At 41.1% G+C, this 27,864-nt stretch overlaps 1 protein-coding gene across 1 annotated transcript in view; it reads left to right on the forward strand.

Annotated features, from left to right (window-relative positions):
• Positions 1–27,864, forward strand: part of unc5db (unc-5 netrin receptor Db) — a 120,814-nt gene that overhangs the window by 13,322 nt on the left and 79,628 nt on the right. The window contains exons 3-4 of the mRNA XM_023397699.2: positions 17,867–18,010; positions 19,910–20,013. Of these exons, the coding sequence (XP_023253467.1) occupies positions 17,867–18,010; positions 19,910–20,013 (248 nt within the window). The remainder of the gene's footprint in view (positions 1–17,866; positions 18,011–19,909; positions 20,014–27,864) is intronic.

The raw sequence follows: 27,864 nt of genomic DNA on the forward strand, positions 1-27,864 counted from the left end.
CTCTGGAAAAAAATAAGCCCAGGTCGTTTGTGCAAGTTATTATGATCCATGGTTATGTTTTGTTGCTAGGCGACATCTAGTGGTCGTAGTAATTATGACAGGAGCAAAGGGAAAAGTGCGGTGATGTAGTATAAAGAGAGAAAAAGTCCGCGTCAGGAGGAGGTTGTGGTTGATGGATCAATATGACACAGGAGAGCGATGTTCCATTCCCATGTGAAAACAGCAATTTATGTTGTTTCTATTATCCATGACCATTCGTCGTCGTAAAACATGTTGTAATTATTGTTACCATGACAACAGAGATCGTCTAATGTTGAGCAAGTACTTACTTTAACCCAAATCACAATCTAACCAAGTAGTTTTTGTGCCTAACGAAGCTAACGAAGCCATAATCGTTATTATATAGTAAGCGTGGCAACAAAGGAAGGTATGCCGCTCTTGGTACAGTCTGCGTGTTTAGGACGGTAACCATGACAACCAACGTCCATTGCCGCCGCAGTAAATGTTAATTCACCATAAATAACGACTGTGCAGAAGTTAGTTAGTTAGTAGCTTACTAGCAGTGTATGCACCAACCACTGACTGGCTGTCAGTTTCAACTTGAACAGAAGCTTGAATTTCCGCTGCCTACAGTGACTCTGTCTCTACTGGTGTCTATTTGCATCTTTCTGTTAAATGTATGTGCAGTCGTGCCACCTCTGAAATTTGCTTCACAGTCCATCTGAACAAACTTTAAAGCTGCACAGCTGCATTACTGATTGATAGTAAAGTTAAAAGACAAAACAATGAACTGAAAGATGTAAAATTCTCGGTTGAACTGACAGGAACCGTAGAGTTGTGATAATTCTGTGGTTTCATTAATATGAGTGACACTTCGCATTACACATTTGATAATTTCTTCTTTAAAAATATCGATTAATTTGTACACGAAAACAACTAATTCAAGTTATATTTAAAAAATCCAAATAATTAGAATCCATACAATGATAAAAAGCTCAAATTTGGACCTCCAGTTTCTGATCAACATGCAGCACAGTAAAAATAAATCCACTGTTGAAACTTCCTGTTTTCACAGACTTTTGTTTGATTCTGCTCACTGTAACACAAACCAAGAATTTCACATGGTTAAGATTCTTGTTTGCCTTAGGAGATAAGTAAATTTAGTGTAGGTGTATTTTTTTTCCCAACTCCATCCCCTGAAGTAAACTCTGTCCTATTTCCTATTGTGAGGAAACCCTCAGCATTTCCTCACACAGTTGCCATGAAAACCTTCCTGTCGCACCATATCTGGGAGATGCTCAGCAGGGTGGCCGCTGGGAGAGCTGACTGATCCCGTGGGTGCTGGGTGTAAAACGGTTCCCTCCCACCCATATGTCCAGGATGGTGGGGGGGGGGGGCCGTCACTCATCAGTGCCAGCTCTCTTGGCACTTCCCTAATCGTGATTACTGCCTCCAACCTGGGAGTGTGAGAGGAAATCAGCATCCACCTGGCTCTATCAGGGGGAAACTCTTTATCCTTGTTTGTTGTAAAGAGGAGACATGTTTATGCTGTTAGGACTTGCGCATTCTCCTTTATGTGATTTTAATTGAGGCAGTTAAGCCTCCCTCCGAGGAATCTGACTATTAAGCACTTGGAGTTGCACACAAATATGTTTCCGTATAGAACCCCAGTGTTCAATAGTTACCCATGAAGCAGAAGGAAAGAGAAAGGAGGGGGAAAAAAAAAATCATTGACCTTTCTTTCCAGCATCTGTAGAGTGTGAATGTTATCATCGGTGAGCAGCGAGTGGACGAAGCCTTCGCCTTTTATACACTGCCGAAGCTGTGTCGCGGGTGTGTTTGTGCGCGAGTGGTTGATGTGTTGGTGTGTGTATAGGGGCGTGGATGGTAAGTATCTGTGTGTGCATATTGTATGTGTTTGTATGAGAGTTAATGTTCATTATGTGTGTCTTTCATCCATCTGGTTGTGTGTAGAATTTGTTATTTGCACTGTATTGGTATTGTATGTATACATAATGAGAAAGTGTGTGGAAGTTTGTGCATATTGTATGTATGCTTGTGTATGGCTTGATATGAGGCTGAGTGAGTGTGTGTGTGTGTGTGTATGCTGGGGTGTGTGTTTGTTTGTATGAGTGGGTATGTGTTGGTGCATGTATCTATGTTAATATTGTGTTGACAGTGTGTCTTTGCATATCAGACAGTAGAAATGTGGATTTAGTGTATTGGTTGGTGTGAGTGTGTGTGTGTGGCGTAACTAAAAACAGATAAACAGCCCTCACCTGCCAAAGAGTCCAAGGGGCTTATTTGAGCTTTGTCAGTGTGTGTGTGTGTGTGTGTTTGGGCAGGATGGGGTTGCCGGGTGGACAGAGGGTTGGGCTTGACAAACGGGCGGTGACACCTTACCACCCTTCTAGCTACTGCCTCACCTCGCTTTTCCAGTACGGTGCGTATATCTCGGGCTGAAATGTAATGGCCTCTAAAGCCGGGATTGATGTTATCGTTGCCCCGGGGTTGCTTTGTGAGCCAGTTAATGGGGTTGTTAACCGAATGTGGCCCGGACAATACACTTACACACACACATACAGTATACACACACACCCTACTACTACCACTATAGACTCCTGGGGGGGAAAGGAGGGGTTATAACTTCTCTTTTTCCTAGAGATGATTTTATTTAGGCTTACCGCATGTTTGCTGCCAGAGCTGAGGCCTAGGCTGTAAAGGTTTGATTTTTTTTTTTTTTTTTTTATGAGAGAGAAAGGAGCTCCTTGTAGCTGCTGATGAGTCAGCAGTTTCTGCTTTAATACCTGAGCCTGTCACAGGAGTATCGATGCATGCACTAGTGTTTTTATATCCAATTTTGACCCTTGGGGAGGTGCTCGGCGACATTTGCTCGTGAAAGTGAGAATGCAGAATGAGTGTATTCTCAAAGTTCAGGACTGGAATGTTCACTGTTTTTTTTTGTTTTTGTTTCCTTATTTGATGGTTGACGATGCTCAACCATTAAGGTACGCCAGAGGTTCACTTTATTCTATCCGTTCATCCATCCATCCATCAGTTCTCTCTTTGTTATCCAGGTCTGGGTTGCAATAGAAAACAAGGTTGTTCATACATCCTTCTCCCTAGCTACTTTGTCCAGCTCTTCTTGCAGGATCCTGATGCGTTCCCATGTCGTGTTGGATGTGTAATCCTTCCAGTATGATCTTGGTCTTTCCTTGGGCTTCCTCTCAGCTGAACATATCTGTAATACCTCCATAGGGAGGCTTCCTGGAGACATTTACCCAGACTGCATTAACTGTCTCCTTTCAATTTTACAGAGCAGTGGTTCTAGTCTTGAGTTCCTTCCACATTTCTGATCTCCTCATCCTGTCTCTGAGGGTGAACCCAGAACCCCTGCAAAGGAATTTTGGCTGCTTCTCCTCTTATTGACTTTCAGGCTCAGCTCCCTCACCACGACAATCCATGACAGTAACACCATTATTAGCATCAAATCATAACAGAAGTTATCTTAGGACACTTTTCAGAGCAGGTCTAGACCATACTCTTATAATACTGAACCTTATTGAGCCTAAGATTGGAACAATGACTCATGCAACACTTTCCAGATGATTGACATAGCCTTAGAACTAGGGATTGATTGGCTGCCGATCATTATCGGCTGATTTTCATTAAAATTACGTGATTGGTATTAATGCTTCTAGTCACTGATCACCTTAAAACCGATCACCTGTGGTTAATACTCTGTTGTGTAGTGTAGTCCCATCTTCCACCATGTTCAATGTGCTGGCGCGCGACAGGCCACCAAAACGAAACAACATGTCGGCCGTGTGGAACTTTTACAAAGTGTGTGAGACTGATATTACATACACCATCTGCAATGCTCCTTGGGAGTTCTTTGTACAGCTTTGTTGAACAAAGTAGAAGCATGTTGTTCCTGAATAAAGATTGTTATTGACTGAGGAGGATTTATGGTCCTTTTATCAGGTTTCGCTGCCGCCTGATGAAGGTCCCACTACACTACAAACTGCTAAACCAGATGCTATAGCAAAACACAAACAATGTTTGGTATCGGCCAATGTCACTCATAGATGATCGGTATTGGGGGCAAGAAAAATGTGATCGGGGCATTCCAACTTAGAACTTGAGGTTTTTAAAACTTAGGCATAGTATCTTTCCTAGCTTCCAGCGGCCCTCTGGGTAAGACCGAATTACTGGCGACTCTCTTCTAAGTAGCCATGGTTTGTCTAAGAAGTTGCTAGATTTGTTGTGAAGTGCGTCTTTGAAAAAAAAAGTCTCTAAATCTAGCGACAAATGTGCAGTTGTTGTTGGCAACACTGCAGCTGTAAACGTCCTCTAATAGAAACAGTTTGAAGCAAATCATTTTGAAAGAGCAACCGCCAAAGGGGGAACTCAAAATCAGTCATGTGGCATTCGGCCGACCAATGGTAGAACTATGATCGATCAGTCAGTCCGTCCGTCTGTCCGTCTGGCCCTGCTGTTGTGCTCCAGCCAAAAAGCGGTGATTCGTTCTTCTTCTTAGGCCACATACTAGACACTGTCCACACCTGGGCTGCACCTCCAGGTTCTTTCTATGAAAACACAAACAGAATCAGTGACGAGGCAAAGACCCTGGTGGAGTCTTAACACCCACTGAGAACATGCTTGACATTCCTGCCAAGAATACGGACACAGCTGTCACTCCGCTTGTACATGAAATCAATGGCTCATACCCATAGGTTCACAGTTGTCCTCTCTGCTCATTTGGCAGTGCTGCACCACAGTATAGCAACAAAATGACTTGCACTTGTGGAGAAAATGAAGCTAATTTGGGTGTAATTTAGACAAATTCGGCTCTAAAACACAAAGGAGTGTAGTCCTAATGATTAGAATTAATGTGCTCAATATGGTGTAGTAAAACACATTTTAGAGATGCTACCTGAAGCAGAAAAGGGGATGAATGTGGAAACAAACCACACACCACCACAACCCCCCCATACACACACACACACACACACACACTCTCTGCATACCAGTGCTGAATCCAGTTATATACAAAATAGTGAATTTAGTAATGACTTTTCAGTAGAATGGGTCAACTTGATGTATCAATCTGTATTTTCTCCCCCGTTCAGAAAAAAAAAAGGGAGAAAAACAAAACAACTTTTCTGTCTTTGTTTACAAGCCACTGCAGTTCTAATTGCTGCTGTTTCCCTTCATCGCTGGAGAGTGTCATTTTTGTTCTTTGCATCTCATAACATTGCAAGATATGTCAGTTGTTAGCAGTGTGTTTTGGGTTTGTCAGGCTTGATTTCACGTTTTGCAGGCTTGAAATTGGGTATCATTTCAAGGAGACACGGCTGTGGGCTGGGACATCTCTGGTTACAGAGCTAAGAAGTGGGCACAGGGCCTAATGGAGTTCAGAGATAAAAGTTCCTCTTTTTCTGGGAGGAATAAAAAATGGTGTGCTATCAAATATCCTTCCCCCAAAAAGATGAAGGTGAAATAGACTCTAATGGCTCTATGCACATGCGCGTATGTGCGTGTATGTCTGCGTGTATGTGTGTGAGCGTTTTGCTGGTATGCAATATGAATGTGGGCAGACTGAAATGGTGGCTAATTTGGGGATTCATTTTGAACAAAGCCTTAGTCCTTTAAGTGTTCTGGTTACTGAGCAGCGGGGAGATTTTTCAGAGCGGTACCTGCAGGATTCTTCTGTCAGCATTAAGTCCTGGTGTGGAAACCAGCCCTAGTTGGCGAGCTGGAGCAGGTGTAATGAGACCCTGATGGAGGATGACGCTAATGTGCTAATGCTGTTCTCACATCTAAAGTGTAGTGTCCTCAGTTTCACTTGAAGAATTTCTGCTGTGGCTCTTACAGCATGTGGGTGGCACACAAGTGCAGGCAAGCACACGGGCAAAGCAGATAAAGCAGACTGATTATCAGTTATTATTAGTCTTTGTCAGATCGGCCTTTCAGTATCAAGATATTTTCCACTGAAGCACAGTAGAAAAAAAATTAAGATGATGCATGAACATGGATGTTTTTTTTTTTTAAGAAAACTATTCTGTTGTTTTTCCAGTATTAGGTAAAGAGTCTCCAGTAAACCTCTTAACTGCAGAACAAAAACCTTTTCTATTTCTTTGTAAATCTGATTGGACGTTGCATCTAAACCGGCGTGTGAATGGGAGAAAAACTGCCCTCCTCCAGGTAGTAGTATATGACTTAAACAGTGATACCATTATATTGAGTCAGATGATTTTAAAAAAGATGGCACAGCCTTTCCTCTTGGAGAACGGGTGGGTCTATCAACACTGAAAGTATCGATACTACTGGAACTAATACTATTTTCAATAGGATACACACACACACATTCACTGTCATGTTACTTTAGGCTCTGGCTACATGAACACTTGTGTATTTATTCCTGTGTTTTAACATTCATGTGATTAATTAACAGAAAATACTTCATGTTTGGCAAATCTGTCAGTGGTAGTGAAATATATGTTCAGATGTAGCTCATTAATGATGCATTTATCTCATAAATGCTGATGCTGACTTTGAGGACTTGCCCACCCCTAGTGTGGTGTTTGAATTTGAACGCATGCAGTTTAGGTGAATCTAAATACCCAAAGGTGTGAATGTGAATGGCTGTGTGTTTACAGTGTGTGTGTAAAGATTAAGACCAACTGACCAATACTGTAATTGCTTAAATACTCTGCTGACTTATTAGTTTTGGTAATAATAATGTACTCACCAAGTTAAATGCACTGGCTTTCTTCTTCACCTCCAGATAAAGTGGTTTAGATACTACTGACTAAACTGTTTCCGCTACTGAGAAGCTCATAAAGTGCATCATGTGGATTTAGTCTGCCTTACCTGCAGTTCATATGTAAATATGTAAAGTGTTTGATGGCTGGCTGCCTCTGGTTTCCAGATGGGAAGCAGCGGTGTTTGCCACCCTGCTTGTCTGCCATGTGAATGTAGACAGGAGGTCAGGTGACAACAGTTTGCCTCCCCATTAGCGTTACCACCGTGTGGTAACCATGGCAACTTTGCGACTTGTTAATTAAGGTAGTGTAATATGTTATTTGCTCTTTAGAGTTCAATATTCTGAGAATCTTCTGGTTTATTTTGAATTATTAAAAACTGAATAATGCAAAAATCATTTCCTCTGCAGTGCAAACATGCCAGTTTAAAATGATGCTAATATTTGCATTTTCTCATCATTTTCTGTCATCAGATGAGGGTCTTCCTCACTGTAAACTGGACTGGACTGTGCCTTTTCTGAGTCCGAGGGCTAGAGACCTGAAAGTCAATCAGTGTTTAACATGATTATAATGGCAGCTGCTCCTATTTCATCTGGTATTCCAGTTTTTGCTTTTTTATTGTTTTTTATTTATTTCTTTTATTGACTACGTTGGAAACAGAGCTCTATGATTTTAGACAAAAAAAAATAAAATACATGTTTTAACTGCATGTCAAGTTTGGAGATTGTCTACAGCTGGATTAAGCCCAATGTTAAATGCAAATTGTTCACCCCTGACTAACTTTAAAATTGGGCCAAATTTCTGCCAGATCTGTTGTTGAGGTGTGTTTGGGGGGGGGGTCATGATGCCTGATAAATCACCTCAAAGATCAACAATCTGGCTCTTGGACGATTGGATGGTTTTCTGGCACATTGAAGTTCGAGCAGTTCCATGGTCTGATTTCCCACATGGCTGCTGTCAAAAGTTTTAAATCACAGTCTGATAGTCTGTGATTTAAAACTTAACTTTGCTGCAGAACAGAACATATTGTCTGCATGGTTAGCCGTCTGCGTTTTTTGTTATAATTTTTTTAGTTCATTGTAGAATTTCACAAGGTAATGCTGCCTTTCTCTCTATTTGTCAGCACTGGTGAGGTTGCAGCCATCTTGTTTGAGTAAACTTTATTGGAACTGTCACAGGACAAAACCAATTGGGGGTGCTGTGTTTATGTTCAGTGCGAGCTCCACATCGTGCTTTATTTGATCTATACATAAATGCATACACGTTGAAGGTACTGGCTGATACAAACATGTAGTTTGAGTTAACACAACATACAGGATGAATGTCACGTCACAGCTCTTACTTCCTGTATGCACGGGAGACAGACAGGTCTGGTGAATTACAGGGCTGACAAAAAACAGATCAAGGATGAGGAAAACCCTCGCGCTGTAATTAACTGTACTGCTGCCACCACTTGGCAAACATTACAATCAGCTGTTTGACTGCTTTCAATATGCACTTTAGAGTTCACTGTCAACCAGCTCCATTAAAATAAACTACCTTTTAAATGTGAATGCATGGAAATTCGATTAACTGATAGATGATTGCACTGGAACTGGCAACTGGAACTGGCAACTGGAACTGGCAACATGTGGAAACTGCGATGTGTCTTAATTTAGAGAATGTCAGCAAATGAGTGCAATAAAAGAGTATACAGGTTCAGGTCATACTTGTTGCACTGTATACAGAATATGTGCAGTATTTCATTCACCGGTGCATATCTTTAGAAACACATAACGTAACCGGTGACAAGATGTTAAACGCTAGATAAATAAAGTGGCTGTGATTTCAGTGAGATTAGCTTTATTAGCATGCAGACACGCTGTGCCGCCGACCACTGCAGCCAGAGGAGATAAAAGCACCTGTCCGTGGAGCGCCGTATGCATCAGGAGTGGGATCTGCTCCGCTCCTGAAAAGCATCAAAAGGAGATGACACAAAGTTGGTGTTTATCAGAGAAAGATAAGAGCGCATTTAACATAAACAAACAGAATTTGTGTCGCTGGCTGACGTGAAAGGAGTGTACGTTTTTATCATGGCTGCCACAGTGGGAGTCCTCCTCTCTAACTGACCATATGATTTGCATAGTTTGGGATATTTTTGTCTGATACAAACACAGGGGAAGATAACTATTCTACAGGCTGCAGAAGCAGATGAATCTAGAATATAACATCTGTTCCATTCAATCATGCTTTTTTTTTTTTTGTTCTTTTTTTCTATCGGAAAAGGTTTATCGAGTAGAAAAGAGGCTCTGATTGATGGTTGCTACCTGTCAAACCCACTAACTCACCAGCCACCATCATAATTTACTTGCAGTTGGCTGGAAGTTAGCAGCAATTTCACACCCTGTTTGGAAGACATGGAAGAAAACTTTTAACTATACCTTCTCCTCCTCACCAACCATGATCACACACACACACACACACACACACACACACACACACACACACACACATAACTCAGATGGTTTGGATAATTAAACGGCACAAGAATGATGATAATGAGGATGAATGGAGGATCCTACACATACCACTGCCAAAGCTTCTGAAGCTAGTGGAAAAACATATACAGTGGTTTTCTTATTTTATTCAAGAGAGACCTGAATGTACATAAAAACATAATAGAAACAGTTCATGAACAGATAGTCCAAAAAGAATTTAGAATACAATTTAAATAACAAACAATAAAATTGTAAAAAACTAATAAATAAATAAATAACTCAATTTTAAACATATAAGATACCAAGATTACAGAACACAGTCTCATCAGTTAAAACAATTGCATTCTGTTTTGGAAGAAAAATGTGGAAAACTTATAAAAGTATACATTTTTAAAGTGCTCTCCAGCTTATAGTATGTGTCTGGGGCATTGAATCCAAATGCAGTCTTCCCAAATTCAGAGTTAACCTTAGGCACATGGAGTGTTAGCCAATCATGTGACCCAGACTGGTGCATAGCAACTGATCTGACTGAGACGTAATATAAGATGGTAATTTCCCAAGGGCTTTGTAAATAAATATAGGTAGCGATGCATGTCACATCTTTCTGATAGAGAGGACCAACCAACCGTCTTGTATAGGATGCAATGATGGGTACCATAAACATCACCAGTTATAAACAGAGGGCAGGTACATTTGAAATTGTTCTGTCATTGCAAAAGTCATGTGCATTGTATTTAACTGATTTTAGCATCAAGGCCCAGCTTGTGACATTAGGACTCTCACTCAGCAGCTGACTCCTTTCTGTCTCAGTCTGATGGATCTATTGGGTGGTCCATGATGAGCCTCAGCAAACAACATCCAATGCTGCAATCTTGCACAAATACAATATCGAGAGACAATGACAGTCACCAGCATGAAATTCATTTATGCCCAGAGGGTGCACCGGTATTTCACGCCTGCTGAACACAATATACAGTAAATGAGCGGCACAAGAGTAATTCGACCCAGGATCAATTGCTTCATTCAGAAATATTATATAGGCACATTAAACAAATAGCATTGAGAATCTCCAAATTATGGAAATTTACCGCAATGATGAACCATGTCATTGTTTCTGTAAACACTGCCCTGCAGAAACGCAGCTGGCCGCCAACGCTGTTAGACGCTGATATTTGGGTGAATGTAGGTTGTAACGTCGTGTAACCAAAATTCACCGTCAGGACAATGTCCAAAGCCGATGTCAGTTTGATGTAGAATACTGACGACAGCTGACAATGCTATTTGTTTTGGTTTTAAGTTGTGCTGTTAAAGTGACAGTTTGGGTTATTTGTTGTGGGGCTGTGTGAGGTATTTATCTATAGTCAGTGTATTACCTGCAGTAGATTTGGATCAGCGTGCTGCCAGTTTAGAGAAGCGGCAGGAGCACCGGCACATAAGCCTAGCGATGTCTGACTCTAACAGCTGATCAGTGGAGTAATACAGTGTGCGCCACAGTTGTGCTTGTGCGTAGTAATATGGTAGTTCAACTGCTCACAAACTGTAGTTCCAAAGGAAAGGGCTGTTCGACGGCACGGTGAGAATATTCAAAAAATAACCAAAATCCATCGTCTTCCCAACGTCTCATGCTTTTGCTTGACAAAAGAAATACAGACGAGCAAAAACCCAACGTCTGCTAAATTAATTAGCCAATGCTGGGTTTTGATGTCAACCTGATCTTCATTTCCAATTAAAATTTAATGTCGTTAAGAGTCCAACAACTTTCTGAAATTTCATTAAGTCTCCTTAGAGATGTTTAGCCAACCTGAGGTGTCAGCGGAACAGTAACCAAGTTTACTGTCAGTTCTTCAGCAATTAGTTCATCATTTGATCTTGGATGGACAAGCATTGCTCAAAATTCACATTGCTCTATTTTAATATTTAATAATCAGTGTAAGCATGATACAGTGTGAAGTGTATTATAAGGCTGCCACCTAAAAGTGTAGAAGACCCCGAGGCAACTTGCACATTGACAGTCAAATCACTGTGCTCATCTTTTCTGTTGCCTGCTTCATTGCACACAAAGCTACACAGGAGCTTTACAAAGCAGGTCTCAGTATGACCTAACCACAAAACTAACAATGATGGAGGCAGAGAACGCTAATGGAGTGGCTGATGTCTGTTGTCCACTCCAGCACTCTCAGCCTCAGTGCTTACTGTCAGTAAAGTCGGCTAAACTACTTTTGAATGAGGCGCGCACACGTTTCTCCCAACCTGCCGTCTGGTGTGACTGAGTGTTCGGCTGACAGCAGTCTGGCAGGAGAGACGCCCTGTGGAGTGCTCAGTGCTTATAACTGAACTCGACCAGGACACACACTTCTGCTCTCTCTGTCTGTGTGGGAAGCTGATGTTTTCCCATCACAGATGTTGAACAAAGGTGTTAAAACGTGTGGTGTTCGAAAACAGGGAGTCCACTATACTTGTGGGGTCCAACAGCGTTAGGGGCCGGGTAATTAATTATGTCAGTGACGGGTCCCTACAGATATAGTGAGACAAGGATTTGTGTGTGTGTGTGTGTGTGTGTGTGTGTGTGTTTGTGTGATGCTGTTGTATAGTGTGGAGTTTACTTAAATACTTATATTAATATATACTAATAAGCTTCAGGGGGATTTTATGTGAATATGAATATTCAAGCTAAAAGAAGCTAAGATAAAAATTATAAATATATAATAAATATTTTATATAGGCTTATCTAATACAATAAAAATGTAATATATAATACATAAATATAGCTTCATGGACATGTAAAATGTTGTTTTTCACGTCATCTCTAACATCAGCTTCAGTGGCTCAAATGACTCATGACTGATCCTAACAAGACTTCCTTGAGGGTTTTCTGATCTTGCTCCTCAATGGTTAAGGTTTTGATAAGGTTAGGCAAGTAAATATGTGGATCCTGGATAGACTTGGACAAAGATTTTCGCGATAGGCGGGGTGCAAAGCCAAACATCCACCTTGACCTTTCCTGAAAGACTTTCTGTGTAGGTTATTAACTTCCCTCTGTCCACTTGATAAAAAGTTATAACCACAGATTATTGTAAGTGTTTGACCAGACAACCAAGACTGTTATTTTGCTGCTGGGTACAGTTGCTTTTATTCTGCACATATTCTGACAGAATACACTGCTGTATCAACCACCTCACTGCTGCTTGATAATAAAGGGCCAATCAAGTTTTTCACAATAGCTTTTCATTTTAAAGTCCTCACATTTTTAGCAGAACCTCAGCAGATATATTTGATAAAATTTTCCAAATTCATGTTAGATCAAAGAGTGATACAGTGGAAGAAAGGCTTTCTCTGTTTCTGTCTGTCAGGTTTACATAAGTGACCGTAGATTCGTTTATCTTTCACATTCTTTGAGCTGCAATTGCAGTCATTCAAATCAGTAAAACATACTGCTGTACCATTTACAGTCACAGATGGGGTTTTTTTCTGTCTGTTGAGAATAAATGCATTTAAAAGAACTCACTAGCTGTGTTTCCATTAACCTGCTTAATGCTCTATTTGAAATTGAAACTAAAAAGCAGGTAATGAAATTTCAAAAAATGTCAAATGTCGCAAAAAAAGGCATGAGGTGGCTTTTCAGACTATTCAACAAAGCAATATTTTGCAAAAGTGAAATGGAAACGCAGTTAAGTCTCATGACATCCAAAAACATTGTAGACTATTATCTCCCAAAAAGCCCTGATAAGTGGCTGCTGCCAGAGTAGAAGGGATTAGCATCTCCGTCATTATGTACACGAGATGCACTCGACATCTTTGATTCATTTATTTAGTTACATCCCCAGCCATTGTATTGCAACAGTGGCTACTCTTCCTGGGATCCCCTTGAATCTATAAACAATTCTTTAATGACAACAGATATATCAGTACCCATCCATATCATTCATTCTCGCAATGAGACTCACAACACGCAACACAACCGCTACGATGCACAGCAACCGACACCGACTCAAAACCTAATCTAATATATATAACAGCAATTTAATTTCTTTAATAACTGAGAAAATCAATCCACTAAATTGGAAAAAAAAGAAAATATAAAAAAAATAAATAAGTGGGATTAAATAGCTCCTGTATTCATTTCCATTTCAGAAAATTTAACATAGAATCCTTTAAAAAAAAAAAAAAAAAAAAAAAAAAAAAAAAAAAAATTGTACCATTTTGTGATTCATGCCTCCATTGTTGATATTTAACCGTTCTCTGTATTTAACTAGCTCTACATGGTGGCAACAGAAAATGACTCTCTGATACTTACAGATTAAAATAATGTCTATCTGCAAAAAATGATAAGTTAATATAAAGTATTTGTGGGGATTTAATTATGATAATTTTACTGATAAAGGATAAATACTATAATGGCTATTGTGGTGGATGCAGTTGTCCCAACAGTTAGCAGATCCTCGAAATCTTCCGCCATGTTTAATTGGAATGACATCATAAGAGGAGAAAACTCAGCTGAATTCGCATAACATCACTCAATGGAAACACAGACCATTCCCATTTGTCATTCATCAAAATAAAAAATAAATAAATAAATCATTGTTCTGTGTGAAACCGCAGCTTCAGATGTTGCCACACACTAGCTACTTTACACATTTTCATTCATGTTATTTCAACACCTGTTGAGTGCTACTGTCAAGCTCATTCACAGTCACACATTTTTGATGGGAGGGTGTCTTTCGGGTCAAATTAGAGTCCGTTACATTTTGAGCTTGTGCAGTTGTGTTCATGAGTCTGTCGTTGTAACTCAACCTTTTAAAACCTTGTGAAATAAATTTGCATGAGAAATTCAAGTTCGTACAAATACAAATCTTTTCTTCATATACACATTTTCTTTTCTTTTTACACGCTACATACGGAGAGTACACACTTTGGAATGATTTGTTAACATCACTTCACAGTTCCCACCCACATAGATATTACACCAATCAAATAACATTACCAACACTGATCTGCAGTGGTGATGCCATAAGCCTGTAAATGATGTAAGCATGGGGCTTAAACAGAGGGTTCAAAGGGTTTAATGCAGATGTGAATTACAACAATGACATCCACACAGATGTTTAAATGAAACATCAGCCTTCACAATGAGGGCAGACCCTCTCAAGTCTAATCCAGATGTCCCCTTTCCCACTGCTTCAGAGCCAGTGGAGTACTATTTCTGGTTTGCCAGTACATTGGGCGCATATTGCCATTTTCTGAAAAGTGTAATATTGATCTATGGAACCGCACCCTATTCCCAATTTACCTTTTATGAACAGAGGAGGGGAATATGTGTAGAGAGAGAAAAATGACATGAGACAAAAGCTTTCTTCTGAACTCAAACCCCTGAAGTCGAAACCTTTTTTTAAAGCAGAAATGATCCTAATGCAACATAAACTACTTGTCGAGTTAATAAGCTGCATTCTGGCAAAGCTACAGCAGCAACACCCTCGTCCTCACTGGGTCTCAGAACCGTCAAGACTGAGTTCCTTTTTCCAGCCACCTCTCCAGTCTCTCTCTGAGTGAATCAGCCGATTTGGATGAATTTATCAAGTGACTCAGGAAACTGCGAAGAGTGTGCAGGGGATTGGGGAGGAGAACAGATCAAGTGGTTTACTCTAATGAGCCCTGTCAACAGTATTCTGTGTATAAACAAATAGGGCTGACAGATGACACAGTGGCGTCACTCGTCTCCGTCTCTCCGGCGAACCACCTGTCGACGCCGGTTTGGACTCCGGGAAATGTGTCGCTCTGTCGAGAAAGCTTACTGCCGCTCTCTCTCTCTCTCTCTCTCTCTCTCTTTCTGTGTCTCTCTCTCTCTCTCTCCCTCTCCCTCTAAACCACAGGCTCACACACTTTTTAGGGCATCATGGAAAGTCATTAGTCATTATTTTCTCTGCTGTCTCTTTTCCCACACATACACTGTCACTTTCCAGCTCTCTGCCACTGCTCGAGAAAATTATGAATTATGCTTGTGTCGAAGTCTCTACAGGGGCTGCGACTAGGAAGCACAAACCATAGAGCCGCAGCTTTGTTTATTTCTCTCCTTAAATGTGTCTTTTTTTTTTTTCCCTCCAGACCTGTCAATCATGATTTAAACTACCATGGTCACCAAATACACTGCAGTGCACCAAATTCACACAAACCATCTAATTCTTATCAGCATTTCACAACTTGTCAGCCACGTTTGGTGTGACAAAAAGGTAGAAGCCCACTTCCCTGTTGTTGTCATTTATACCCAGTAGAGTCGAGACTCCCCGCCAGGATTTGTTCTCCATTTGTTAATTTTACCACGAACAGCAGCATGGATGCATTGGCGTAGCCCAGCTGCCGTTCACGTTGGTTGGATCGGTACTCGTTTGGAAGTCAGCTCTGTGCTTCCCAAGCTGTGCGGCAGCAGCGTGAGGCTGTTTGACTTTAGCAAGAGTGTGTCAGATTAAAGAGTCATTTATCAGAGACAGTGGATGCACAAGAGCCAGAGTGGTCAGGGGTGGAGTGGTTTGTTATGGAGGTGTGTGGGTATTGGGCTTTTTTGCAGTCCCGAGCACATTGCACATCCCTCGCCTTTTAATCCAGTTGTGGGTATGAGGCCTACAGGCTGCAAAAGGCTGTGAGGAGCGGTGAGAAAACACATGCGACAGGCCCTAAGCCGATGACTCAGATGAAATATGGGTTCTGTATACCCATCTGAGGCTATGTGACAGGGTGACGAATATTTCCAACCGGGGTCCTGCAGCGTGTTGCCTAAGAGGATTTTCAAACAGAGTGTTTTCCTCTTCTTCTTCTTTAATGCATTCAGTATAATCAGAGCATTGTGCAGCATGCTGTGTTCGCATGCCTTTTGAGTTACATAATACAGTATATTGTCCTGGTGTCGCTTACACAGCGAGCCTACATATGCTGTTTGAAGCAGTTAAGTGTAGACCAAATTATTAATGCTAATTCTGCTACAGCTGATTTGGCTTTCCTCTTGTTAGCAGCATCGAGTGCTCAAAACATACAGTAGAGGACCCTGGGGGGGGGGCTGTGTTTCTTCCAATTTCCTTAGTGATGCTTTCAGCACTGAGCAGAGGGGGTGGGGGGAGGGGGCTGCACTGATTTAGGAAGTGTGTCAGCCTTTCCTAAGAACTTATGCATAACTAATCCTGTGAAAGACATTGATCACTGATGCAAGCCTGTATTGAAGTATTGATCGAGGACTCTTTAAGGACCTTTATTTAGAATGCAGGGCTTTCCAGTTTCAGTATTCTCTCTTAACTGTAGACATGCACAACACAGAGACCTAAACCTGGCCTGTTAATACATCTTTAAGACCTGACCCTAGTGACCTCGACAGGTACTACCGTACTGGTACTACCGAATTTGAAACCCCATTCCAACCCAAGACCCAAAGATATGTTTTTAGTCATGATAGCAACATGGCTCTTTGTTGGTCTGTCCATCACTTTGGTCCAAATATCTAAACAGTAAGTACTGAACAGACTGAGATTAAATTTTGTACAGATATTCATGGTCCCCAGAGAGTGAAGCTTAGACTGTGGTCAGTAGCAGGGACACCAGCAGGTTGACACTTCTGGCTTATACTGACATACATCTACAACTATTGTATATCCAGATTTCTATGATGCCCAAGCGATGAATTCTAGTAACCCCACCAACATGATTATCCTGCAAAATTTCAACATCTACCAGATGGATTGGCACAACACTTTTATACAGACATTCATGTTCCCCAGAGGTCAATGCAAACTCACTTTGATGATCCACTGAATTTTCCCCCCTGCACCTTTTATGGGGTTGACATTTGTTGCTTCACAGTAAAATGTCTTGATAACTAGTGGATAATTTGCCATGGAATTTGGTTCACACATTCATGTTCCCGACAGGGGGAATTAAAATGACTTTGGTGAACTTTTGACTTTCATCGAACACATTGGTTTATAACCAAATATCTGCAAAACTAATGGCATTCTCATCAACCTCAGCTGCAGCTCAGGTTTAGTGCTAATTGGCAAATTTGTATGCTAAACTAAAATGTGTTAGCATGGCTGCAGACCTCTGCAGCAAATATAAAATACGTTATACCATTACATAAAATGGCAATGGCAACACAAAACACAAAGTAGTTTATAGAGCCGCTAGCTTCATACCAAGATCACCTTTTGTTCTTAAAGTTCAATCCAGAATAGAACTATATAATATATAGTGTATTATAGTATATAACATTTAATTTTCTACATTGTCAGGGTTTTTACGTGGTGTCACGACAAGGTCAAGGATATTTTCACAATGCAAAGGCCTTCCTTGAAATACTGGGGATTTTAATAACCAGCCCTTTTGCACAGTTTAGCTTTATTTCTTCCATTACACAGTGATAGCTGGGAAGTATTTGCTATGCTAAGTTTGTCTTTGTGCTTCCCAGTAGGAATTGTAGACGATTGGCACACTCAGAAAGTTAAAGAGACAGAGAGTCATTACTTAACAAATTACATTTGAAAATAACCTGAACCTGACCGAAGTGTTACGTTATGTAACTGTAGGGCATGTAAACATGTTTTGTGTATACTTTTGCTAACGATGCGATCTTCTCACTTGTTCCAGGGCTGAAGGTTCGTGAGGTGATGATCAATGTGTCCCGTCAGCAGGTGGAGGATTTCCATGGCCCCGAGGACTACTGGTGTCTCTGTGTGGCCTGGAGCCACCTGGGTACCTCCAAGAGTCGCAAGGCTACTGTCCGCATTGCCTGTGAGTATTGAGACACCTTTATGATCATTAAAGTAGCAGCTATGTCACAGGGTTTCTTGTAGCTGCATTTGGCAACACGTGCAACTGAGCAAAAAAACAATGTAAGTGAATAGTGAAAAGAAAAGAGTCTGATGAGAGGGGGGTGTTTCAGAATAAGGGTTTGGGACCAAAATTATTTTGTCTTTGTCTTTCTCCTATTGTCTAAATCATTAAATTGTAACTTTTAAAAGTTCCATATTGTATAAAAGTGATGTCTTTTTTGATCATAAGGCACGTCTAGGTTCTATATTAATACTGTGAAAATAAAAGCCAATTGGAAGAGAGTATCAGAGCCTTCTCTCTTCTGATTGGCTCACTGACCTGTTGTTACTAGAGCTCCATAAAGACGCCTGAGAGAGGAGATGTAAAACTATATTGAGATGGTTTTTGGTTCTTAAAAACACAAATATATTGTAAAGTAAGTTTAAAATATTGGACCTTTAAAGAATTTGGTTGACATGAACAAGCAGTTAACTTTAAGTGATCTTTTTCTTCCTTTAAACAGTTAATATAAGAAATGGTCATTTAAGCTGTTCAGCCTCACAATATGTTGATGTAAAAACTCAACTGAGATCTCAGTCCACTTCCAAGTAAACTCACGCGTTGTTTATTTATGATGAACACACAATATTGACTAAGATTAAGTGACAGTGATGCATGACACTGGATATGAATTAAATACCATGAAAAATTGACCTGATTGCTGCTCGGATTAAGTTGTTTCTTGTGACCACCAGAGCAGAAGATAAATAAAAAAATAAATAAAAAAATGAATAAAAGATAAAAGCAAATAAAAAGTATAGCCCTCAAGTGTAGCGAAGTAGAGCGTGACTGGCTGTTAGTCACTGAAATCAAACAAAAAAAAAAAAACAGTTATGATGATACAACATGACAGGTTACCAAAACTGTCCAACAAATGATTTACAATGTCTGCCTTGCAACTGTAACCCTTAACAGACTGGAGCTACAGGACAACGGGGCATTTCTTTAATTATTCCTTTCACTGTTTGATATAATCTTATCAAAAGCGCTATCAGATTTATTGGCAGTGAAATAATCAATTCCCTGAATCAAATGCTGTCTAATTGAGTTTGGACACAGTCAGCTATTCACAGCCACTGTTGTCCAATAGCTAAAGATCAGAGTTGCTGCTCGGGGGTGTTGTATGTTTTCTTACTTGATGTTTGATTCATCCCCGAAGAGAAATCACATACTTTTAAACATCAACAAAGCAAAAACATCTTTTCTTGTCCTTGGAAGAAAGTAAGAATCACAGGACTGATGTGGTGTCAAAATCTTTATCTTGTGGGATTTACATATCATTGTGCACTTACTTGCACTTATCTACCTGCCAGCCGAACAGAGGTTTTGAGACACTATTATAGAGTTTCTTTCCTGTATTCAGATCCCTTATATGCGGGGAATCTCTCATGATCCGAGACTACATGAAACCCATTCATAAGCCATGTTGAAATTTCAAAAGGCGCATTCCTGCTTTCCGAAAAGGCTGACATTTTAAAGGTTTTCAGCGGATGGTGGAGGCGCAGTAAGCTATCAAAGGCAGTTTTGAAAATGGGCAGAATAGGATCCGTCACTATTGTATGCACATGAATGCCCAGGATGATCAGAGCAATCCTCGTTCACTTCCTCTATCCAGTGTATCCTCCAAACCACCTTGTCAACAGATTACCCAGCACAGGGCCATTGGATCCTCTCTATCCTACACGGGCTGTAGTGGGTTTTGAAGGTCGTGGCGTGCAGAGCCGAGGGCACGCCAGCATGTTAGCTGCTGAGGAGGATTGAGGCCAGGCTGACCGTAACACTCGACACCTGACAGCTGCCTCTTATCTCCCCACGCAGACCTGAGGAAAAACTTTGAGCAGGACCCCCAGGGGAAGGAGGTGCCAATCAATGGGATGATCGTTCTGCACTGTCGCCCTCCAGAGGGAGTGCCTGTGGCGGAGGTAAGGCCAGCTGCTCCTCGCTCCTCCTCTCCTGAAAGCGGAGAAGCTTTTACTCCCACTGAGCAGAAAAAAAATCTGCATCAGAGTGGCCATCCTTATTCTGCTGGAGTGCCTCTCTGCTGCTCAGTCAATTCTACCTTCAGCTCTGCTTCCCCTGACCTTTAAGAAACTGATATAGTCGTGTTAGATTCCAGCATTAAGTCCACATAAACATTTAGAGATGAAGGTGTGGGTTCTAAAATGAGGTAGCTGCCCAAGATGAAGATGATTGAAAGCATAAATTTTAATCAAAGCTTCCTAAAAAACTGTACAAGGTATCAATAAAATATAGACATCACACACTCACAGATTCTGTTTTGAAATTCAGTTTATAGCACCATTAGCTTTGCAGGTCTCAGAAGGCTACACTGTGAGAAACATCTGGTTTAAAGTGGGTCAGACCACAAAGTGGATGGTCCAGTTATAGTTTTGGAGGCTGATTTAAGGGAGCACACAGCTCCTACTGTGTGTTGGTGAGTTTTCCTTTTGTGACTTTTACATCTTCACTATTGTATCGCTGCAACATGGACATAGCAGATACAGTGTGTGAATGTGTTTTGCATCACTGCATGTAAAATATCCAGGGAGGATACCAGAAACTTTTCAATAGTCTCAAATCAAGGTTGAATTTCTCACTAGTATCCCAGTGGTTTTCCCCAGAGTCCCCTCCTAGTGTGAATCATACTGTATATGGAGTAATGTTCACATTTGATTATTCATCTCTCTCTATACAAGACTCATCCAGGTTTCTAAACATCACCGTCAATGCTGTTTCATTTTTGATGTTGTTGTGTCCAGCAGGTCTGTTGTTTCTGTATTTAAGTTGGAGACTGTTCTCCTGTGAAAAAACAAAAAAAACAAAACAAAACAAAAAAACAAGCCTATTGGTCGTCTGTGCGGCAGGTTATTATACATTTTATTGTTATGGGACATCTAGTGGCCGTAATAATTATGACAGTAGCAAAGGGAAAAGAGTGCGGTGACAAAAACAGAGACACAGTCCGCATTAGGAGGAGGTTGGGGTGGAAGGATGAGAGCGGTGTTCGGTTCCTGTGTGAAACTAGCAGCTTGTATTGTTTCTTTTATCCATGACCGTTTCCCACATTGTTATCATTGTAACCATGACAACAAAGATCGTCTAATCTTCAGGAAGTAGTTAATTTAACCCAAACCACAATCCCTTCCTGAACTTAACCAAGTAGTATTTGTGCCTAAACCTAACCGAGCCATGACTCTTCATTATTGTAACCATGGCGACAAAAGTCAAGTATGCTGCTGGTACACTAACCATGACAACCAAAGTCTGGTATGCCTGCTGCTGTAGGAGCACTAATTCAGGAGACACTCGAGGGTTGGAACAGACGACCTTTATGGCTGTGTGGTTTGGAGGACTTGTTGTCATCCTGAGGACACACCTGCACAGGACAGACAATGATCTGTGTAAACTATCCCAAACTATCCCAATTCCTATTGATGTACTGTAGCTAGTATATAAGGGTTTCTCAGAATCAGGCTGAAGGTTTGTCCAGGTTTTTGAAACCAGGAGATTACTGAATCAAACAGACTGAATGTATTGACATGTCTCAGGCAACCCATCACGAGCTGTCTTCTGGCCTGGTTCGGACTTGAATCAGACGCTACACCCTGCTGACTTTGGTTTAGGGCTGAAACTCAAAAAAATTGCAGTATAAGTCAATCATGAACAGAATCTTTTATTATTCTAAACTGAATATCTTTGGGTTTTAGGCGAGTGGTCAGACAGAACAAGCAGTTTTGATCTGTTTTTCACCCTATTTTCTAACATGTCATTGGCCAAACAATTATCCAATTAATTGAGAAAATAATGCAGATTAATCAATGATGAAAATAATTATCAAATGCAGCCCTAATTTGTTAACCAATAAGAGATGGAAATTAATTGAACCATATTGACATTTAAACATCATTTAACCCATTTCCCTAAACAAAGAAGCAACGGAGAGACATGAAGAGAGGGAGGGAGGGAAGAAGAGAGAAGGAAAGCATGTGTGGGGTCAAGTGAGAGAGAGAGCGGGAGTGCTTATGGGTAGATGTTTTATTTGGTAATTATTCTGTGTAATAATGTGGTTTATCAGTGAAGTGTGTGTAGCTACACTGTAGACTGGAGTCTCTGCTGAGGGTGACAGCTGCAGATTAACCTGTGGCAGCTGTCAACCTGTAAATGGCTCTAAAGCAGGTTGAATGGATGTTCACAGACCCTCATCTTACATACACCTCCAGCATGAAAGAGCAGAACTTACATGTATCAAGACACGCTGTATGCGACTGCGTATACTAAAGGTGGATGTACTGTTTTCATGAGTACTTAACATTTTCACTTTCTAAGCAGCAGCACATTGTTGTTCTTTTTTTCCTTTTTAGCATTTAAATCATGTCTGGTGGCAACGTAAACGTCAGCTGGGAGACAGAGAACAGATGTTTCTCACAGTTTGATCAACCTGCCTCCTAAAGGGGGAAATATAACATTTAAATGTCTTGGTGAAAAATGTCACATTCCTCTCCACATGCAGACCGTCTGATTCCAATTTTAGCCAAGTGATTTTGAACATGAACAATGGGTGTGTAATAGATGTGTGCAGGGAACAAATTTAGGTGGAGGTCAACCTCCAGCCCTGTGCCGTATCAATGATTCAGCATGGAAATGGAGGAGTGATGTCATTCCAGCGCCGAAGAATCCACACTGGGTTTAAAAATAGTTGAATCTGAGCGGTACAGACCGAATCACAACCTCCCATCCAGTCCTTTGTCAACACAAATGAACCCAGTCGCAAGAGATGGGAGTGAATAATGTAGATAGCACAGGGCAGATATCTTCAGCCCAGGCGGCTTCAACGCACCTTGTCCATGAAATATTGAGATGGCGTCCATGAGTGTGGTAGTGTGAGGTTTCAGAGTGCAGCTGGGGGATGGATGCTACCGTAGCAAAAAAAACAGCGCAGCGCCTGATAGAAGGCGCGTCTGTGGTTTGGAGTGCAGCGTAAACACTGTGTTTCTGTAGGGTGTGTTTGGAAATCACCTTTGTCAGCATGGATGTCAGGGTGAGCTAATGAGTCTCCAGTTGCTCACACCGAAATCATTTTGTGTCATGTGGTAACAACAGTTTATTTAAGCAAGAGTCTGACACCTAGCAGGAATCTCTCTTCCATTCAGCAGGTCTGTATTTGCATGAAGAAGCAGATATGTTTCTCTAGTTCACCTTCATTCTTTCCTTCCAATTATTTGTCCGTTAATGGGTTTCAAAACACGTTTGACAAAACATTCTGCAAAGGTCCATGGATTATTGTTGTTTACATCTTGAGGAAAGCATAAGTCCAGTTTGACAATATGCACCTCTGCAGGAGTACCTATAGATGGTAAATGCCAATATACAGTTTATACTTAATATACAGCATTAGTTTTTCTATATAAGTGAGAGGTAATGAACAGCAATAATATTAATTCAGTTACCATCTGAAAAAAATGCATGAAGTAGCTGTTTCCTGTTTGTTCATCCAACGAACATCCCATTTTCTTCTTTATGGCTCTCAACTTTGTACATTCTATCACTGACTGTAAGCAGGTATCATCACATATTCATAAAGGACTGAAAACCTTCAGTAACAAGACAGTTTGTTTTTATTTGCATGTATCTAAAACTATGATCCTTCTCTAATATTAAGGACAAACAGGGTGTCCAGCACGGACATCTAAAGGGACTTTCACAGGTACTGGATCAAAAAGAAGAAACTAAAGGCAAAAGAAAAAAGGATCCGCACACTGCACTAATTGCTCCCAGCAAATTTAATAAAGCAACGTTTCGATCTATAGGTGTCTTTGTCAGACACTGTCAAATCACCATCTCAAAGCAGAACGGGCGTTATATAGACACAAACAAAGTCATCACACAGGTGATTGTGATCTACATGATTGAGAGTCAAACTGCCCTCAGGCTGAACCAATCAGAGCAGAGCTGGACAACCACTGATCCTACCACGTGGTGGATGGGACATGCCTCTATAGAAAAGACACAATCGACTTGAAACAAAGGCCAAAGTTCAATGTCATATAGACACATACAAAATACTGTGTCAAAAGTCAAATATAAATCTCTTTCAGTCTATATAATGCCTGTTCTGCTTCGTGATGGTGATTTGACAGTTCCTGACGAAGACCCCTGTAGATCGAAACAATTGCTTTAGTACCTGCAGGTTCCCTCCCTGTGGGACTTGAAAACTCAGCATTTCACTATTCTTGCCATTAAAATATAACATCAGCAACTTGAACAGAGGCAGTATATTTTAGCATCTAGAATTATAAGCTATTTTTGTAAGAATTAATTCTAAGACCAATAATTAGTCCAAGAATTATAACATGTTTGTAGAACACTACAAACCTTACATGACAGTAGAATCCCCTTAAAATCCTACATCCCAGTGATAAAAATCTAACTGGAAGCCATCCGAGCATGACTGACAGGTTTGTACTATGAGACTTGTATGTTTTTTTTCTTAGATCACTCAGAAAAGACAGGAAAAGCTGCTTTTACTCCTCTGAGCAGCCATGCCTGCTGGAGGACTGTCATGCCCACACCTCTTTAACTGCCTCTCTGCAGTATCTTCAAGTCACGGGTCCCCAAATCATCTCTGCACTGAATGTGCCACAATAATTGTAGTAACAGTGAGAGCATTTGTGAAAATAGCATCTTCAGTGGCTGAGGTGACGGAGGTTGTAACACGGGGTTGTACCCAGGAAGCATTTTCAGTCATTCAAATACTGACATGGAAATCACAAGTGTGTCATAATGCTGTAGTTCAATGTCTTTTCTTCTTATTATTATTATTATGACATTATGTGTGCATTTCATAACAGCATATGACCAAAACAGTCTGAAAGATTCACTGAAATTATGTTTTATATCAAGAATGGTTGATTTACAGGGGCGTCTTGGTGGCTCAACTGGAAGAGAGTGTACCATTAAGGCTTAGTCCTAACCACAGCAGCGACATGTTCGGCCCTTTGCTGCCCCCCCCCCCCCCCCCTCTTTTTCCCACTCCCAACTTTCCTGTCTCGTTTTCACTGTATCTAGAATAAAGGCATAAAAAGAAAAAAAAGGGGTAAATGTACAGAGTGCTGCAGGGATGATGTATTTTTGTAGGCCAAGCCTGGATGTTAGCATCACCCTGGTTCCATTGACAAAAAGCCAATGGGATTTTTACATTGGCTTTTGGATTACTGCAGAAAATAAACGGAAAACAAAAGTTTATGATACTTTATGCACGTTTTATTTAGCAGGATAGTCTTCACTAATGAGCACAAATTTTTGAAGCCTAAATGGAATCAGCAGAAGTAAAAAGCCAATATCAGGCTGTAAACCAAGTACACCACAGTCACATGACTTCAGCGTCAACAGGAAGTGCTAAAATGCTAACTAATTTCTAATTTTTGCATTTCAAGACTCATTTTTGGGGCACTTTATAAGAAGTCATTTTTTAGTGACAAACCCACAGAGCAACTTTTAGTTCCCCTTAGCTCTATGGAGCTTCTTTTTTTTTTGTTTTACAGCCAACAAACTCTGATCTGGTCAACTGTGTTTTCAGCCGCAACAGGCACCAAGAAACATGACACCACATGAATGCTAATGGGCAATTGTTTTCCATCATGTAAACTGTGACAACTTTATATGAGCTCAGTTCCCCGAAGATGCCATAAGATAAATGAATGCAGTTTTGAATTTAAACTTTTTAGACTTGTTTTAACTTTTTCCATCTTACTTTTGTAACTTAAACTAACAAAAATCAGATAAATGTTTCCATTTCCAGAAAATGTATGGTGTGTATCTTTGTGCTACAGCTCTTTGCAGTCACTTATTGCTTAATGGAATCGGAAATGTTGCAGCGGAAAGTATTTGAATTGAATGAATCCGCTAAAACTTTATTGAATGTGGTTGGAAAGTAAACATCCATATCACAATCATACAGACAATGAAAGTGTTTAATTTCTAGACTAGTTGAAATGCTGTCACATCAATAGTTATTGACTCCCAGCATTTACAAAACATTTCTTTGTCAGGAAAACTGAGTCAGACTTTAACGCCCAGAAATCCCCTGCATTCAAGTTAAACAACAGAAAAATACCAGGACATACATATGCGAGTATTGTTTGCAAGTGTAAATTGCAACATGCAAATTCTCGAGTGTTTTGCTACAAAAATACCTTCATTCATCATATCCAAAGAGCAGAGACTATAATTTACCCATGGTTAATAGAACGTAGGAGCAGCTTATTTGTGATTTCGTTTCGGTGCTCCCGAGCCAAAACCAATCCTCCACTTTTACTTCACAGATATCAGTGGGTGTGAATGCAGAGCAGATCTTTTAACTTGGGGAGAAAGGAGTCCATGAGAACCCTGTATAATGAGTTTCTTTTGAGAGGTTACTCTGAGAGAAAGTGTGAAATGAACAGCCAAACTGGAAGCCAATTTCAACTTCCCTGAATGAAAGCCTTTAATCCGAGATGAATCCCCTTGATCTACAGTAGCTCAGGTAGACAGCCCAGGCTACGGCACAAAGGGGAATCAACTAAATGCTTCTGCACTGTGATACAAGCTGTTCTCTGTTGAGCTTCACAAAGACATTGCGATGCTGCTCCAAAACAAGTTAGCATTTAACTCCGTCCCACCTCTCGCCTTCTCCGCACTTGTTTCTAGTATCCGGTCCCGCCGCCGAGCGCCTCTGTTATTTTCTCATAGGTCAGAGAAAGTCTCCTAGAGAGCATATGATGAGCTTCATTATTAAGCCAGGCAATTACATCCAACCCCAGCCCAGGCCGAAGCCGGGAGCTCCCTCTATTTCTTTCGTTAAGATAAGACAGTTCGGAGTGGAATAGTAATGCAGTGCCACATAGCTCGGAGGGGAGGAGAGGTGGCATTTGGGAAGCAACGGGGGAGGCGGACGGGCGACACAGACCCACTTTGTGTTTCTCCCCGTATCTTTTCTGATTAACCTCCGGAGCGGGAGAGCGCAGCTGAGCTGCAGATAGCTCCCTTCAGCTCTACCTGCTGCTGTCAGGCTTGCCGTTCGTACGAACACGCCGAGCCATGCTGAGTTCAAAGAGTCCGCAGGTATCCGTGTGTGTATGTGTGCGTGCCACCAGCGCGCCTTTCTTTACATGTGATGCTGATTGGTTGTTGGGAGAATCTGTGAAGTGGATTAGCTACATGCTCAGAGGTGTCGCTTCTGATAAGCTGCTCAGCGGGTCCCGCTGGCGTCCCCCCTCGGTCCCCAGGGGTGCACCTGACGGAGGCGCTTAATCCATGCTATTGCGTTGATGAGATACTCTGCAATTAAAAAGTTCTGCTGCCGACGCTGGCTTCGCCACAGGCGGCAGAGAGTTGCCCAAAAGGGGAGGAGATCATGCTAAATTGCGGCATCTAAGCATGAGTCAGCAGATGGATTGTTCTCCTTTATAACACTGAAGCACACCGTTTGTACTGCGTCACCTTGACATCAAATGACCATTCGACCTAGGGGTGCGTTGATGAGGCACACCAGCGCAGGGGAAAATGTGTCATGTGGCAAGGTCTTGATCAGCGCTCTCCTCATAAGTCTTGCTGATGGCTGCGGTGTCACCCATTACATTGCTCTTCTGTCCTCTAATTGCCCCTCAACCACCACATTTCTCAGCATGTAATCATCAGCAAATGTCATCTGGATGAGCTGTGTGCATGTGTGTGTGTTTAAGTAGATGAGAGGACCTGGCCGCTGTGCGGGGCTGGAGGAGGTGACCTTCAGGGGT

The sequence above is a fragment of the Seriola lalandi genome, unplaced genomic scaffold (genome assembly GCF_002814215.2).
Source record: "Seriola lalandi dorsalis isolate HSWRI2012SDOR001 ecotype SW California unplaced genomic scaffold, Sedor1 jcf7180002054883, whole genome shotgun sequence".
NCBI lineage: Eukaryota > Metazoa > Chordata > Actinopteri > Carangiformes > Carangidae > Seriola > Seriola lalandi.